Genomic DNA, 14138 nt, shown 5'->3' on the forward strand with positions numbered 1-14138 from the left:
TCAGCTTAGATGAGAAGCTTCTGCTAATAATTCTCCCTTGAAAGTGCTGTGTGAGTTCTTTCCTTGTGTGCTCCTCCCAGTGGCTACAGCATGACATTTGCTGAACAATATTCCAGTAGTGAGTTGTTTTGAATCAGAAGAGAGAAATATATTAAACCCATTTTAATGTATTCATCTGTGGTAAAATGCAGAAGGCACTATTCCCCTTTTGCCCTACTCTGCACTTTTTATTCTACTGTGGGCAATCATGGGTAGGCAACGCCCTTCTAGTCTGCCAACTGCACTGTAATGAGGTGGCGAATGAGTTATATTGACTTGGAAACTGCTCTGCTGACCCAACTCTTTTCATAGGGAGAATTCAAGGTCTACATTCAGGGTCAGATTAAGAATATTACCTTAGGAAAAGGATTCAAGCAGTGTTCTGCAGGCAAGTTATTAGCAGAGAAACCAGATTTGGTAGAGCTTTCGCTACTTGTTCATTCAGGAATAAACCTAATAATCTGTATTCCTTTTTCTGGTGATCATTCTGCATATATTTACCGCCAACCAAACTTTTAGTAGGTTCTTTTTAAGTAAAAATACGTTCTAAAATCCTATCCTATTTGTGCTATTTCTACTTGTTTACTTTCAGATTTTATAATAGTAATAAACAAAGTAGCTTCATATTCTGTTCTCAAGTTGAGGTAAGGCAACATGGTAATTTAAATATTAGCTGTAAAAGACTCTTGAAGATAATGAAGTATGAAAGGACCCATTGCCTGGCTTTTACCTATGTCATTTGTTTCTGTTCCCATGAACTATTCATATTAATCTGATTTAAGCACTTTAATATTCAATAATAATATGCCTTAAAAGAATTTCTTTTTCTAGATATCTAACAACATGCTGTTAGTCTAGTAATTAATCTTCCAAGTCCTTTCCTTGTTTTGCAGCAACTAAGTGCTCCAAGCAGGCCTGCAGACCACTGCAGATGGACAGGAAAGTGAATTTAGAGTTTCTGATACAGAATCAAACCATCTGGATGCTAAGACAATAATTTCAAGCAGTTAAGCATTTTTTCTTGAACAATAAACTCACATTTCTGGCTATGAAAGACTGACAATTCATTTCACAACCTCTCCATGGTTTAAGACACAAAGGAGTACTATAAAATGCTGGGAGAAGAGACCAAATTAGATAATGAAAAAACAAAGTGGCATATTAAGAAAATATTTTTAAACCACAATGTGATTTATCAGAATCTTTCCAATTTACAATTTGTTGGAAAAAATTTTAACAAAACAAAGCTAGAAAGAACAAAGGACAGAAAGAAATGTGTACCATCTGAGGAAGGGGAGAAAACTACTCTGAAAATGACAACAGAAAGAGAAACTTGAAATAAACGTTTATCACAGTTTTTCCAAATAAGAGCCCTATTTAAACACAACTGAGTACTTGTATCCACATTTTTTAGTTTTCCTGACTTCTTCACTCTAGGGCTGACTCCTGCTGTGAGGATTGCACTTGCCAGTAATAGCTACTCTACTCCACCAGATGGGGAATCTGTTGACAAGTAGGAAGTATTAAAAAAAAAAAAAAAAAAAACTAAAAATGTAGTAGTACCGTGTTCAAATTAAAGTCAACAGACTGAGTCATCATTGTGAATAGGGAATATTAATACCTGTCCATGAACTCTATGACAATGATTTTGATGACTCAAAACAGTTTCACTTTCTGCATGTTTCTTGGTTATGTTCCAGATATTTAAGTTTAATTCCCTCTAGATATGGGATGTCTCATATTATTAAAGTACTTTGAAGTAAGAAAAAGTTTTCTCATAATTCCTTTATACAGTAAGTCCTACCAAGTGCAAAAGTAAACTTTTTATAATTCACCTACAAATTTAAGAATTAATTAGTGTACTAGTTTATTTTGATTTATTTTGTTAGAAAAATAAATCGATTTTAAAATTCAGCTTTAAAATGCAAAGATTTAGTACTGGTAAAAATGTTATCTTCTCAAGGAGTTTTTTCTACCTTCAAGTTCACAGAAAAGTCATAAAATGAAAACACTGACTAGATACAAATGGACTAAAAAGGTAACTTTCTAACATTAATGCAATTCACTGCATAGTCCACAAATAGGAACATCAAACTTAAATCTAATCCTGATAACTATACAGTGACATTTTGCTAATTATACAGCTCAATTTCCCACTCTTTTCACAACTTGTCTTTGTTAATTCTATATCCTTGAGTTTTAACCTAATAAAATGAAAATCATATTAAAAGACCCCCATTTAAAGTATTGGAATTCAGAATCTTTTAAATATGAGACTCTTAAGTTAAAATAGAAACAAGCTACCTGTTTTTTACTCCTTTCATCTTTATCCAAACACACCCTTTAACAAGGACTTATATTTTCATGTTTCAATAAGACATTGATTTACTGAAGCTAAACAACAGGACATTTGTCTCCAACAAGAAGTTTCACAGGGTTACAATGCTTATATGTATCAACTGATAATGTTTTCCCAATTGGCTCTTAGAAAACTAGTTTTGAACCATATCAATGGTAATATACATCTTCTTTTCTCAGTCAAGAAAAGTCTGTAAGAAAGTTATGGCTCCATTCAAGCACATAAGTACCTTTAGATAATTACCAATAAGAGATATAACTAAAAGGAAAGTAACCTGACTCATTTGAATTGAGTATTAAAGAAAAATTAAACTAAAATAATTAACGTTTTCATGATTCCAAAGATACATATTTTTCAATGGCTGCTTTGAAACAAATGAGCAGCTTGCATTTTATAAATCCAGAAATTCCAAGCTTATTCAGTATTAGAAATGACAAAACAACAAAAACATTGAAAAAAAAGGAAAAAAATAAATTAAAAAAGAAATGAATAAACAAATCCAAAACTAAAGGGGTTGATTCCTTTATAAAATACATTAATTTTTTTCATTAGGGTTTTTTTGTACCTTTGAAAATTCTTCAGGTTCCTGTATATCTAAGGACCTTGTCGCAAATTCTAGCAATTCTTCAGAATTCTCCAGGGCATTATTACATTGACTAAGCTGATTCTAGGGGGGAAAAAAAACCTACATCATTAATATGAAGTTTCTTATTGTCATCATAAATTTAAAATATACATTGTTATAATGAATTTACAAGTTATTTTAATAGCAGTAATTGAAAAAATATGTCAGAGAGCTACTAAGGCAAGGTAATCATGATCATATAGTCAACAAATTTATATTATCTTAATACTTTGTATTTCTTTCCATAATTTATCTAAGGTAGTTTAACTTTGTATGTATAAAGATATAATTTAAAACAAAGAATTATAAATAAGTGGGGCCAAATTTACCTGAAGATTCTTCTCAATCTAGGTAGTCAGATAGCTATCTACAATTTAAATTAAAATAACAATCTTCAGACAACATCCTCTTAATGAAGACTAAATTTCTTGATGATATTTAACTATTTAAGCTAAAGTTTGTGAAATGAGGTACAGGTACACTCAAGTTGAGTTTCACTTATCACATTACTGAAATAATGTATAGTACTAAAAATCTTAATTTATAATTTCCAAGACTGGACAGATAGGAACTACAATTTAAGTACCTTGAATTCAAAATGAATAAATAAAAACAAAAGAGGGGAACTGTTATAGTGATATGCTCAGTCTTCATGATCACATATTAATTCGACCTAATATAGTCTCATTTAGTTTTCTCTCTTTCACTCTCTCTTCTTCCCTTCTCAATTGTAGGTCATGTGAAGACTGGTAGTGACACCATCATACAAATAAATAAACCCACTTCTAGGCTTTTAAATGCATATAAAATTCTTCAGAATATTTAACTAATATCTATTCCATATTTTTCTTTTCCCTTAAGATTGCATTAAAAGTAATACTACCAAAAGCAATATCCAGATTCAGAGCAATCCCCATCAAAATATCAATGACATTCTTCACAGAATTAGAAAAAAAACCCATGATTATGCTAAATTCATTTGAAAGAATAAGAGACCCTGAGTAGTCAAAGCAATAATGAACAGGAAAAGTAATGCAGGAGGCATCACAGTACCTGATCTGAAATTATACTACAAAACTATAGTAACTGAACCAGCATGATACTGACATTAAAACAAACATGAAGACCAATGGAACAGAGTAGAAGACAGGGACAAACCCACATACTTAGAGCCATCTGATACTTGAGACAAAGGTGCCAAAAAAATATTTTGGAGAAAAGGCAGCCTTTTAACAAATGGTTCTGGGAAAACTGGATAGCTATGTGCAGAAAAATGAAACCAGACCCCTATCTCTTACCCAGCACAAAAGTCAAACTGAAATGGACCAAAGACATAGGAATTAGACCAGAAACATTACAACTGTTAGAAGAAAACATGGGTTAACACTCCATCATAAAGATGCAGGCACCACTTTCTCAACAAGACCCCTAAAGCTCAAGAAAAAAAAAAAAAAACAAGAATCAGAAAATGGGATGCCATCAAATTAAAAGCTTTTTGCACAGCAAAGGAAATGATTAAAAGCATGGAGAGAGAGCCTACAGGATGGAAGAAAATATTGGCCAGCTACTCCTCAGATAGAGGATTAATATAATTAATATACAGAATATACAAAGAACTCAAAAAACACCAAAAACACAAATAACCCAATCAGTAAATAGGTGAAAGAACTAAACAGAAACTTCTCAAAAGAAGAAACATAAAAGGCCAAATATATGAAAAATTTTTCAATATTTCTAGAAACCAGGGAAATGCAAATCAAAACTACACTAAGACTTCATCTTACTCTAGTCAGAATGGCAGTGATTGCGGGGGCATCTGGAATTCCATCCAGTGCTTGACAAAGATCCTCTGGAGGATGATTGCAAAGGCTCATCCTAAAAGGAATTGCTGGATGTTTTGCTCCAAAGCATGGTGTTTTCTCTGCTGTGTTTTTCTGATAATATATTACTCATTTCAGTCTGAACGGATTGCTTAAGGGGATGAAGGGAATACAACAAAAATTCTAGAAAATATTACCTACAATCTGAAAAACAATGGGTCTTTACCATTAACAAAATTAAAAATAATTTTGCAACCGTGCTATGAGTCCCTGAAAGCCTCTGGAGAAAATAGTTGTAGATCTGCCTTTGTCTCCAACAGGCTGGTTAAATTTTAACGATGGTTTTGTTCATGTGTGATGGTGAGGTAAGAGAATAAGGTTTCATAACATTCCTTCCTTCCTACAAAGAATATGTCACCCCTATAATAAACGTTGGTACACAATTACAATTGAGACCGCTGCCCTCCTGTACCCCTTAACTCAGCAATTCAGATATTAACCAGATGGACCTAGTAGAGATAGTCACATGAGATTACTTGTCTATTGTTTTAACCACGAGAATATTAAGAATAGTTTTAGGTCACATAGAGTTTAGATAATAATAGTTTGATATTTTTAAAACAATTGTGAATAGGTAAGGATAATCTGTAAGGTTACTGTTTTCTCATAATTTTCTGTTCCTTGTTAAAAACAATTTCTGCCTGTGCTTTGAAAACTTCTTTAATATTAACCACAAGACTGCCATTATAGCCTGAAGAAAACTGTATATAAACCCAGCCCTCCCCAGAATAAAGTGGGATTGATTGCACCAGAACTAGAGTCTGTGTCTTTCATTCTCCATCCATCGCCGACGCTGTCTCCCCGCGCCCTGTTTACCGGTGTGGAACCCATGGACTCCTGCTAGGGCTGGACCCCGGCAAGTGGCGCCCAACGTGGGGCACTCTGGTAAACCCCCCATTTATTAATATTAATTTCTTTCCTTTTCGAGACAGCTAGGATCCTGCCTGGGGTGCCGCGGACCCCTCGGTAGAGAAGGCCGAGAAAGGATAGGCAGGGATAGAAAGAACAGCTACCATGGGAGGTAGTGAAAGCAAAGAAAGAGCATTATTTATTGATATTACTAAGCACTTATTAACTAAAAGAGGAACGCATGTAGAAACAGCTCAATTAAAAAGATTTTTTCATTTTGTGCAAGAATGTGCCTCTTGGTTTCCTGAACAGGGAAACTTAGATGTTAAAACCTGGAAAAAGGTAGGTGATGCTATACATGCATATCATAGATTATATGGCAATGAAAGAGTCCCTGCTGATGCTTTTGCATTGTGGAATCTTTTTAGGGACTGTTTAGACCCTAGACATAAAAGTGAGCAGCTAAGTAAAAGGGTAAGATCACCAGACAAAATGTCAAAAAAGGAGCCTTTGCTGACAGCCTCGGTTAAAAAATATACAGAGAAAACTCCGAGTGAAAGTAAAAGTAAATCAGACGATGATGAAGACGGGAAAAAGGAGAAAGGTCTACCTGATCAGCTCTCCCCGTCTGATGAGGAGGACTTGGAAGAAGCTGCTTTCAGATATCACAATGAGGATCCACCTTTGGTGGCTCCTGTTGTGCCGGCCCTTCCTAAACCCCCAGATAAAATAAAAAGGAAAGTCCAAAAGGTAGGATTTCTAGGTACTGTTCATGAGGCACAAGAACAGGGAGATGTTAGTATTTGTTGCCCTGTAGTATGGGCTATAGATGAGAGAGGAGAGTCTCATTGGGAGCCTCTCTCTCTTTTAAAATGTTAAAAGAACTAAAAGAAGTTGTAAAAGATTTAGAACCTACTTCCCCTTATACTCTGCAGCTAGTGGAGAATGCCCTTCTCCTGTGACTATCCCTAAAGGCTATCATATTATAGTCATTGATTTACAAGACTGCTTCTTTACTATTCCTTTAGCTAAACTAGATAGATGGCATTTTGCTTTTAGCTTACCATCGCCTAACTTACAAAGGCCTTATCAAAGATTTCAAAGGAAAGTATTACCTCAAGGAATGAAAAATAGTCCTACTTTATGTCAAAAATTTGTAGATCAAGCTTTAATTAATTGTAGACAAAAGTATCCAGACTGCTATATGATTCACTATATGGATGATATATTGATTGCACATTCTCAAAGTCATTTGTTACAAATAATATTACAGGATTTGATTAAAGATTTACAGAGGTGGGGTCTGATAGTGGCTCCTGAAAAAATTCAACAGGAACCTCCTTATAATTATCTAGGAAAAACTATAAAAACAGATTGTGTCAGCTCTCAAAAGTTACAAATTCGAAAAGACAAACTATTAACGTTAAATGATTTTCAAAAATTATTGGGAGATATAAATTGGATTAGACCTTATTTAAAACTCTCAACTAATGATTTTAAACTTTTGTTTGAAATACTAAAGGGTGATTCAGATCCTAACTCAAGTAGAATATTAACTAAAGAAGGAGAACAAGCCTTACAAGTTGTTGAAACTGCAATTCAAAAACATTACTTGCAACAAGTTAATTATAACTTGCCTTGGGTTTTTATTGTGCTAAAAACGAAACATACTCCAACAGGTTGTTTATGGCAAAATGATCCACTTGAATGGATACACTTACCAGTATCAGGAAAGAAAATATTAATGTCTTATCCTACTATGGTAGCTTCTTTGGTATTAAAGGCTAGATTTAGAAGTAAAGAATTGTTTGCTTGTGAAATGCATGAAATAATTATTCCTTAAACAAGAGAACAATTTGACCAATTATTACAAATTGATGATCAATGAGCTATTGCATTTCTAAATTTTACAGAAAAAATTTCTTTCCACTTGCCCAATAATCCTTTACTACATTTTTTATTTCAAACAGAAATAATATTTCCTAAATGGTGCTCCTCAACTCCAATTAACAATGCTATGTTAATATTTACAGATGGGTCATCAAATGGAAAAGCAGTTACAATAATTAATTCTCAACCCACAGTTCTATGGACACAAGAAACTTCTGCACAAAGAACTGAATTAGAAGCAGTCATCTATGCTTTCAAGACTGTTGCTCAACACTTTAATTTGTACACAGACTCACTATACATTGTTAAACTGTTTCCAACCATAGAAACAGCAATGCTCTCCTTTTCATCTAAAATTATACATAGGTTACAAGAACTTCAATATTTAATTCATAACAGAACTTCACATTTCTTTATAGGTCATATTCGGGGATATTCCGGATTACCTGGTCCCCTTACTCAGGGGAATACCCATGCTGATCACTTAACTAAAATTTTTATTTTAACAGCTATAGAAGAAGCTATTATATCACACAAAAATCATCATCAAAATTCATCTGCCTTACAAAAACAATTTCATATTTCTAGAGAAGAAGCTAGAACTATTGTTAAAAATTGTCATGTTTGTCCTAAATTTATTCCTTCTCCACAGATGGGAGTTAATCCTTGAGGTCTTTTACCTAATGTCTTATGGCAAATGGATGTAACTCATATATCAGAATTTGCAAAATTGTCTTATGTTCATGTTACAGTTGATACCTTTTCTCATGTTATTGTGGCCTCAGCCAGAACTGGGGAAGCCTACAAGGATGTGATTCAACATTTATTCCTTTGTTTTTCTGTTTTAGGAATGCCTAAAAAATTAAAAACTGATAATGCTCCTGCTTATACATCAAAACCATTTAAAGATTTTGTTCCAGGTTTAACATATCTCATGTTACAGAAATTCCTTATAACCCACAAGGACAAGCAATGGTAGAAAGGAACCATCAAAGATTAAAAATACAAATAAATAAGTTAAAGGAGGGAGAGTTTAAATACTCTTCCCCACATCATATTTTACAATGTGCTTTATTTGTTTTAAATCATCTAAATACTGACAAGGAGGGAAATACTACAATGATGAGACATTGGGAAAGTAAAAGGTCAAAACAAAGTTTAGTAAAATGGAAAGATTTATTATCTGGTAAATGGAAAGGACCTGATGTCTTGCTAACCTCCGGTCGAGGCTATGCTTGTGTATTTCCACAGGATGCAGAAACACCTTTGTGGATTCCAGACAGATTAATACGTCACTACAATGAGCCCTATTCGAAGGAGGAAGAAAAAAAAGTATTGGATCCCTTACCAACCCAATCAGAGGGACAAAAACGGGCTATTATTTAAGATGAAAAAGTTGCATCTTGCACAATCATCCGCAACGCGCTACTCAGACCTGCCGACTTGGGGACAAGTGAAACGCCTGACTGCCGCTGCTGAACACCTGGTGAACAGCTCCGGAAAACCTAAAACCCCAGAGGCTTTGTTTTTTGCATTGATTGCTCTCATTTCAACTCAGGTACTGCCTATTCATGCTTATGATAATAAAGGGAAAGCTTACTGGACCTATTTTCCAAATCCTCCCTTACTGCATCCAACTACTTGGAGCAGATCTAATATTAAAGTATTTACTAATGAGCCTCAACTACTTGGAGGGATTGCAGATTCTTTAATACCACATAAAATAGCATTTACAATTACATTTCATGGAATTACTGAAGAGACACCAATGTGCTTTAGTACAGATAATCTACATGTGCCATTGGGATGTCTCCCTTTAAGTTATAGGACTTACATTACTGATTATCCAGGAGAAGAAGACAACAAAAGAGATATATGGTCCGAAGAGATAACCTCACTTGGATATGCTAATTATAATGATACAAATATTTCGGTGGCTTTACCGCCTCCTTTTAAACCGTGTGACGACTTTAACAGTCGTAAAGACAGCTCTTGGAATCTACTCAATTTAGAAACAGATTCCCAAAATGGTTTGAATGTGGTTTTCATCATACTGCACTACAGTTTAAGCCACAAGGCTCTGCTACTAATATTACAGATTATTCTGTGTCTTCTCCTGATTTTGATTATAAACTTTGGTTAAAGATAAGACGAAATAAAACAGTACATTTTAATTTTAACCCTTTTCATACCAATGAGCCTATTCATAGATGGTTTACTCCTGGATGGGTAACACCCATCTATCGGAGTGACCTTATAAATGGTAAATTCTCTTACTTTCCTGACTTGTATAAACTATTAGCAGCTACTAATGTAGTATTACTACAAAGACCTAAGTTAAGTAAACCTAATGACTTTGCAGTACGTGCTTGTATAAATGCTCCTCATGCTATTCTTATGTCTACCATAAATAATTTCAATATCACTAAAAATAAGGAAGCTTATAACATTTATTGTCATGATTGTGTTCTTACTAATTGTATTAATTTAACCATGTCTAAAGATTTAAAGGTGTTTTTAATTGTACATCAGCCTAATTATGTTATATTGCCAGTCAATCTTACAGAATCTTGGTATGATGATCCAGGTGTTGAAATTTTAAAAACAGTTAATGAACTTTTAAGACCAAAAAGATTTGTTGCAGCTTTGATTTTAGGAATAACAGCTTTAATCAGTATAATCACTTCCTTAGCTCTCTCGACCACAGCGCTTGTACAGGAAATTCATACCGCTTCACATGTAAATGATTTATCTCATAATGTCTCTGTGGCTTTAGCGGCACAAGAACAAATTGATAAAAAATTAGAAACTAGAATTAATGCCCTTGAAGAAGCTATTCTCTTTATGGGAAATGAGATTCAAAATATTCAAACTAGAATGACCACTAGATGTCATGCTAATTATAAATGGATTTGTATTACTCCTTTAATGGTTGATAATAATACTAATTGGGAACAAGTTAAAGCTCACCTTAGAGGAGTTTGGAATAATATTAATATAGCACCAGATATCAATGCTTTACAACTACAAATAAGAATGTTGAGTCAGGCTCATCTCTCGGTTGTTCCAACAGATAATTTGGCCTCCCAAATGTTTAATAATATAAAAACAACTATATTTAATAGTACATTCCTAAATACAATATTACAAATATGGCTTGATTGGAGTATGTATTTTAATTTTAATTCTTTGTCTTCCAGTCGTCCTCCAAGTAATCCTCAGACTAGTCAAGAGAGTAAAAATTCAAGAAGGCCTCTTCACTTTACAAAATAAAAAAGGGGGAGCTGCGGGGGCATCTGGAATTCCATCCAGTGCTTGACAAAGATCCTCTGGAGGATGATTGCAAAGGCTCATCCTAAAAGGAATTGCTGGATGTTTTGCTCCAAAGCATGGTGTTTTCTCTGCTGTGTTTTTCTGATAATATATTACTCATTTCAGTCTGAACGGATTGCTTAAGGGGATGAAGGGAATACAACAAAAATTCTAGAAAATATTACCTACAATCTGAAAAACAATGGGTCTTTACCATTAACAAAATTAAAAATAATTTTGCAACCGTGCTATGAGTCCCTGAAAGCCTCTGGAGAAAATAGTTGTAGATCTGCCTTTGTCTCCAACAGGCTGGTTAAATTTTAACGATGGTTTTGTTCATGTGTGATGGTGAGGTAAGAGAATAAGGTTTCATAACATTCCTTCCTTCCTACAAAGAATATGTCACCCCTATAATAAACGTTGGTACACAATTACAATTGAGACCGCTGCCCTCCTGTACCCCTTAACTCAGCAATTCAGATATTAACCAGATGGACCTAGTAGAGATAGTCACATGAGATTACTTGTCTATTGTTTTAACCACGAGAATATTAAGAATAGTTTTAGGTCACATAGAGTTTAGATAATAATAGTTTGATATTTTTAAAACAATTGTGAATAGGTAAGGATAATCTGTAAGGTTACTGTTTTCTCATAATTTTCTGTTCCTTGTTAAAAACAATTTCTGCCTGTGCTTTGAAAACTTCTTTAATATTAACCACAAGACTGCCATTATAGCCTGAAGAAAACTGTATATAAACCCAGCCCTCCCCAGAATAAGGTGGGATTGATTGCACCAGAACTAGAGTCTGTGTCTTTCATTCTCCATCCATCGCCGACGCTGTCTCCCCGCGCCCCGTTTACCGGTGTGGAACCCATGGACTCCTGCTAGGGCTGGACCCCGGCAAGTGATCAAGAATACAAACAGTAATAAATCCTGCCAAGGATATGGGGAAAAAGGTACACTTGTACATTTGAGGTGGGACTGCATACTAGTACAACCACTCTGGAAAGTAGTACGGAGATTTCTCAAAAAACTAGAATAAACCACCATATGACCCAGCTATCCCACTCGGTATTTTCCCAAAAGTCCTACAATCAGCATTCCACAGAGATATTGCCTCCTCAATGTTCATACTAGTACAATTCACAATAGCTAAATTATGGAATCAACCCAGATACCCATCAAGAAATAAACAGGTTAAGAAACTATGGTATAGTATATTATGTTGTTCTATACTTAGTCATAAAGAAGAATGCAATTATGGCATTTGCTGGTAAATGGATGAAAATGGAAAACATCAAGCTAAATGAAATAAGCCAGACTCGGAAACTCAAAGGTCAAATGTTTTCCCTCATATGTGGAAGCAAGAATAAAATAAAGGAGAGGAGGAGGGACGAATAGGATATCATAAAGATAGAGGTAAGATCAATAGTGTGACTGACAGGCAGAGTGGAGGGAGGGAAAGGGGAGGCAATGTGGAATGAATTCTTTATTCTTTTCAGTTTTACATGACAGTAGAGTGCATTTTGGCAAATATACATATACAGAGTGTAAGTTATTCTACTTAGGATCCCATTCTTGTGGTTGTACGTGATGTGGAGTTACCCCGGTCACATATACAAATACAAGGCTGGGAAAGTTATGACCAATTAATTCTGTTTTTTCTATCCCCCTCCTCCTCCCTTCCCTTCATTTCCCTTTGTCTAATCCAATGGATTTCTATTATTCCTCAACCTCCCTTGTTTGGGTTAGCATCCACAAATCAGAGAGAACATTTGGCCTTTCATTTTTTGGAATTGGCTTATTTAGCATGATATTCTCCAGTTCCATCTACTTTCCTGCAAATGCCATAATAATTTCATTGTTTTTTTATGGCTAAGTAATATTCCATTTCTTTATCCATTCATCCACTAAAGGACACCTAGTTTGTTTCCATAGTTTGGCTATAGCGAGTTGAGCTGCTATAAACATGGATGTGGCTGCATCACTGTACTATGCTGTTTTTACGTCGTTTGGGTAGTGAGATAACAGGGTCAAATGGTGGTTACATTCTAAGTTTTCTTAGGAATCTCCATACTGCTTTCCATAGTGACTGTACCAATCTGTAGTGCCACCAACAATGTATAAGAAACCATTCTACCCACATCCTTGCCAACACTTATGGTTACTTGTACTCTTTGTAATTGCCATTCTGACTGGAGTGAGATGGAATCTCAGTGTAGTTTTAATTTGCATTTCTCTAATTGCTAGAGATGTTGAACATTTTTTCATATTTTTTTTACCATTCGTATTTCTTCTTCTGTGAAGTGTTTGTTCAGTTCCTTTGCCCACTTATTGATTGTGTTATTTATGGGAAAGGGAAGATAAGGCAGAATGAATTCTTTAAAAATCATAATATGTGCATATATAAGTATTCCACAGGGAATTTCACCTTTCTATGTAAGTAAGAAGAACCAATCAGATATGAACTAATAGAAGAGCAAATGAAGTCTAGCAGAGTAGAGGAAGGAGAACAGGGTGGGGGTGGGGGGATAAAATTCAAAGAGCACTCATTTACCAGTTATTCAGAGGAATTAGGAGTAACTTTGTGAACCTAAAGGGAAAACAGAGATTCTCTTTAATCTCCAACTAAAGAAAGAAATGGCAGTAGTTGCCAAGTGTAAGTCCCCTCTATAGTTGGTTTTTAAACTATCCCAAGAAAATTTTATGGTAGAATTTCCATTAGACTGATATTACCATAGCTTTTCCTTTCACTCATAACATAAAAAAAGTTCACAAATGTGCAGTTATGTTCAGTTTGTGTTATAACAACTCTTAACTTTATTTTACAAATACCTGTGATATCCTAATATTTGTTGATCTCTCTTAGATATCTATTCCTATAAAAAATTGTAAAATTTTTGTGGTATTGAGGAGAGACAAATATTAAAATTACACAGGAAAATAATGTGTAAGGTAAAGAAGAAAAAAATCAATGTATTCACTGGAAAAAGTAGTTGAAATGGTGATACAATAAGAGAACACATATTAATATCCTTGCTAGAACCATTTCAAATAGGATATAAGCTCCATTTCTTCCATGTTCTGCAACATTTTAAATTCCTCATTGATAATCAAGAGCTAATGATGGCTGGGCACTGTGGCACATGCCTGTAATTCCAGATAGCTGGGAAGCTGAAG

At 34.5% G+C, this 14138-nt stretch overlaps 1 protein-coding gene across 3 annotated transcripts in view; it reads right to left on the reverse strand.

Moving 5' to 3' along the window:
* Fsd1l (fibronectin type III and SPRY domain containing 1 like) overlaps positions 1 to 14138 on the reverse strand; it is a 95712-nt gene that overhangs the window by 50397 nt on the left and 31177 nt on the right. For all 3 annotated transcript variants that reach the window (XM_047525235.1, XM_047525234.1, XM_047525233.1), the window contains exon 4: positions 2964 to 3065. In XM_047525235.1, coding sequence (XP_047381191.1) covers positions 2964 to 3065 — 102 coding nt within the window. The remainder of the gene's footprint in view (positions 1 to 2963; positions 3066 to 14138) is intronic.

This window comes from Sciurus carolinensis, chromosome 14 (assembly GCF_902686445.1).
Source record: "Sciurus carolinensis chromosome 14, mSciCar1.2, whole genome shotgun sequence".
Taxonomy (NCBI): domain Eukaryota; kingdom Metazoa; phylum Chordata; class Mammalia; order Rodentia; family Sciuridae; genus Sciurus; species Sciurus carolinensis.